At 42.5% G+C, this 4,160-nt stretch overlaps 1 protein-coding gene across 1 annotated transcript; it reads right to left on the bottom strand.

Annotated features, from left to right (window-relative positions):
* Positions 1-2,092: 2,092 nt before the first annotated feature.
* Positions 2,093-3,770, bottom strand: LOC101845983 (the record flags this gene model as incomplete). Its single annotated transcript, XM_005113395.3, is given in 1 exon segment — positions 2,093-3,770. A coding segment is annotated over 1 exon segment (1,325 nt), but the record flags the coding sequence as incomplete, so codon positions are not given.
* Between the last annotated feature and the right edge of the window lie 390 nt (positions 3,771-4,160).

Raw genomic sequence — 4,160 nt, 5'->3', positions numbered from 1 at the left:
AACACGACAGCATGATCTTTCCACTTGACGGTGTTACCTTTGCCTTCTTTGGTGAGGGAGAAGAAGAGGTTTTCTATTAATGGAAGACATTTTTTGTTCTTGATCTAAATGATAAATCCATGTTTCATCCGAAGTCACTATGTTTTTAAAGAAATGTGTGTCAATAAACTCAATTCGAAGGAGACTTTTGCGAGACTCAAACCTTTGCTTATTTTGCTCACTTGTCAAAAGGCGGGGTACCCACCGCGCAACCGCCCCGTATTCATGTTAAGATGGTCATGGGGAATCGTTTCAATTGACTCTGCACTGATTCCCGTTTCACTTGAGAGCTGTTTAACAGTTATACTTCGGTCTTGTAAAACCAGTTTCCTCGTCATGGATACATTCTCTTCAGTTACCACAAAGGATGGGCACCATTGCTCTTGCTCTTGCTCTTCAACTATCACTGACATGAATCCAAATTTGAATATGACCTTATGCAGTTGCGATCACCGTAAAACGATCACTAAAAGTACTACCAATTTGAATTTTCTTAATAACCAGTATGTCAAAGTATTATAACGAGGACATTTGTCACCATAAACTTGGAGCATTTTTTGAAAAATTCTCAAGGGGATTTTCCTGGCAATTTTAAAAACTTGAAAACTGAACGATATTCAACAGGCTCTATGGCACAGCTTCAGCAAAGAAAAACCCAAACTTTTTGTGTATGGTTTCATTGAACACGCTGACTACTTACTTATTATGGTCAGATTTTCCAGAAAATGTGTATGGTGTGTTTAAAAAAAGTGTCTAAAGGCTGTTGAAATTTCATTACTTTACCATGATTCCTTCCTGCCCAGACCAAAGACTTATTGAACCCCACTCGTATAATAAAATCAAAATTTTAAAATGTATACCTGCAAGTGTTTTTAAGGCCCTGTACAACAACAAAAAATGTTCCTCTGGGACAATAAAGTATTATCTTATCGTATCGTATCTTAACTTATCTAATCTTTCTAGGACAAAATATTAAAACCAGAACAAAACGGCTGTCAGAGAATCAAGAACGAAAAAAAACCCTAAATTTTTTTTTTTTCGTTGTAGAGGGTTTTACGGCGCTCGCAACTGCATAAGGTCATATGACCGCCATAAACCCCTAATTAAAACAAAAACGGCAGTGGAGGAACACGTCTCAGTCTTGATGAACTAGTTGTGGGTAACTCCAGTACCTACAAGTTGTGGTACGGATTATGGTACGGATCATGGTACGGATCATAGTACGGATCATGGTTTGGATCATGGTATGGATTATTGTATGGATCATGGTATGGATCATGGTACGGATCATGGTATGGATCATTGTATGGATCATGGTATGAATCAAGGTACATATCAAAGAAAGAAGTTTGGCTTGGGTGGAATAATTGTGGGTATATTCCAGTATGTACTAGTTTCGGCATGGATCATAGTATGATGGATTAATTGTGGGTAACACCGGTATGTGCCATTTTTGGTATGGATGGATGAGAGCATGGTGGCCTGGGAACATAGGAAACAGTGTCATTTGTTAACAATTAAAACTGACGATGTCAGATGGATGTCCTTGTCACTTTCTCGCCAGCTACGGTTTGGAAGTTTTAAATCTCTCAGTATATTTGACAAAATTTCACATGTTTTAGATTAGATTGATCAATAAATGGATAGATAGATAGATAGATAGATAGATAGATAGATAGATAGATAGATAGATAGATAGGATATACAAAGTTCTATCTGCTCAGTACCTAGTACTGAGAAATTTGATTTAAAAAAAAATTGTTTTACAAGTAACACGCTTTTCCGAATGCAGTTTTTTGAATATCTTGATAACGACTCCAAATAATCTTGCGATTTTGAAAGAGCAGATAGAACATTGGTTTCGGACCTCATGGTCTTAGTAACTCAAAATGGTCAAAAATGCCAAATAGAACTTTATAATTCTGAGGTAGCGAACATGATAAGATGGAGCCATATAATCAAGGATGGGAAAAGTGCAAAGTGCGTGAAAGAAAGAAGAGTAATCGAGGAGCGGAGGTGCCAGACAGTGAACACAAAAAAGGATGACGTCAGCTAAATTGTCGTCAATGGAATAGTCCATGGTACATTTTTATTTTCAATTTTCAATTTTTATCCTTTTGAAAGCAGCAAATTACAACCCAATCGAGGGAAACTGCTAGACATTGAATGTAACAACGGCTGTGTTCAGAAATTCTTAAAATATTGTAAGGAAGGAGGAATTTTGCAACTACAAAAAAAGTATTACAATTTGTTGATATAAAAAAAATAACGGTATAAGAAATTTTTTTTTTTAATGACAAAAATAATTAGATATTTTACCCAAAAAAATTATAAAAGAATTAGGGTACAAGAAACACAAGCGACAAAATTAATAGATCTAGAGTCTAGAGGATCAACCATCAAAATTCACTTAGGGCAGCTGCTGTTGTGCAGGTTGGCAACGTATCTGCGAACTTCCTGTTTCGCAGGAATCGATACTTTGATCTTCTGCCTGACTTGAAAGGTCAGAGGTCGGCCCAAGCTGCCGATAGCGACGACAGTGCAGGAGTAGTCTCCCGCCTGGTCGTCCGTTGGGTAAAACCACCTGTTGTCCAGCGAGGCTAGAGCGGGGCTCTGTGACGTCATCACATGTCTGAGCCAGCCCTCCACCTCCAGCATACCGTGGTCAGTTTTGGCGGTGGCGTTTTCAAAAAACGACATGACGGACACAGTTTCTTCGATCACATCTCTGGAACCTTTCCGGGTAAGAGCAACAGACGCCACGCCCCCAAAATCGAAACTGATGACGTCCTCGCAAACGCGTTTTTCATTTGACGTCGCCAATCTCAAAGAGCACGTGATATTCAGCTCAGCTGTGATTGGCGGAGTCAGAGTCTTGGGAGTGGCGTGCAGGTCAACAACTAAACCGTGACATTCCGGAGTCTCCAGCTGTATCTCACAGGTAGTTCCGGTGAAGCCGTCAGCACATGCGCAGAAGTAAGAGTTGACGAGATCGATGCACACGGCGTTGTTCTGGCACGGCAACAGTCGACAGTCATCTATGTCTGTCTCGCAGTTAGGGCCTGTGTAGCCCGGTGCACACCTACATGTGTAGCTTTCTCCCTCAGCTCCGCACATCCCCCCGTTCAGGCACGGTGCGGTGGTACAGTTGTAAGCGCACGCAAAGCCGAACTGACGGTCATTACACGTCTGGTCTGTCCCGCACGGGTTACTTTTGCATGTGCGGAAGAACCGGAAGTCGTCCACCGCCATGTCCGTGTAGTCGCCAAAGTCGTGCAACAAGAGCGCTTCAACGAACAGCCGGAAGCTCTCCGTCTCGTCCACGTCGATCCTAGCCTCGGCCCACGCCGTTTGCTCTTTGCCAGATTTCTGAAATAAAATCTTTTCACTTGTTTCCCTTCCGAAAAAGTCATAGGTCACAAGCCTGACCCTAAGAGTGTCCATCTGGTATCCTTTCATGTGGTAGAAAAAGCTGAACACAGCCCCAGTCTGAGCCGGAAGTAGAGGGCTCTGCAGTGACGCTGTGTCGTTGGCCCTGCTCACGTCGCCGCCCTCAAAGTAGATGTAGACGCCCGTGAAGTTGCCGTAGGTGTGGTCGTAAAACGGCCCGGTGCCGTTCGAGTTGGTCTCACCTCGGCGTCTACGCCAGTCTGCCTGGTCGTCCTTGACCTGTGTCCAGTCGCAGGTGTCCGTCTGAAAGTCGCAGTCCAGGCTGGCCGTATTCGTATATGCTACAAAAAAAATTAGAAGTTTTTAATTTGGTGCTGGTAACAAATATTACAATGTATAGCATACCATTTTTTTCATGGGAACTGGCTGAGCTTACGGCTGATGGCTCACCACACGGCCCGACTAAAATGCCGAATGCGACATCCCAACCATTTGGTCTTTTTTAGGTATGTGTAAGGTAATTTGAGGGAAACATCCATAGGAAATTTGGTTGACTGCTAAGATAAAAACTGGTGCTCTATTTTAACTACCGCTTTCCTGAGAGACGGACGATTTTTGGAGGCGGGGGGGGGTAGTGCCTGGTTTGGAGGAAGCAAGAACTAATGAAAACACACACACACACACACACACACACACACACACACACACACACACACACACAAACAAACAAC

This window comes from Aplysia californica, unplaced genomic scaffold (assembly GCF_000002075.1).
Source record: "Aplysia californica isolate F4 #8 unplaced genomic scaffold, AplCal3.0 scaffold02176, whole genome shotgun sequence".
Taxonomy (NCBI): Eukaryota; Metazoa; Mollusca; class Gastropoda; order Aplysiida; family Aplysiidae; genus Aplysia; species Aplysia californica.
Note: the sequence above shows the minus strand (reverse complement) of the source record. Positions and strands in the feature narration are given on the sequence as shown.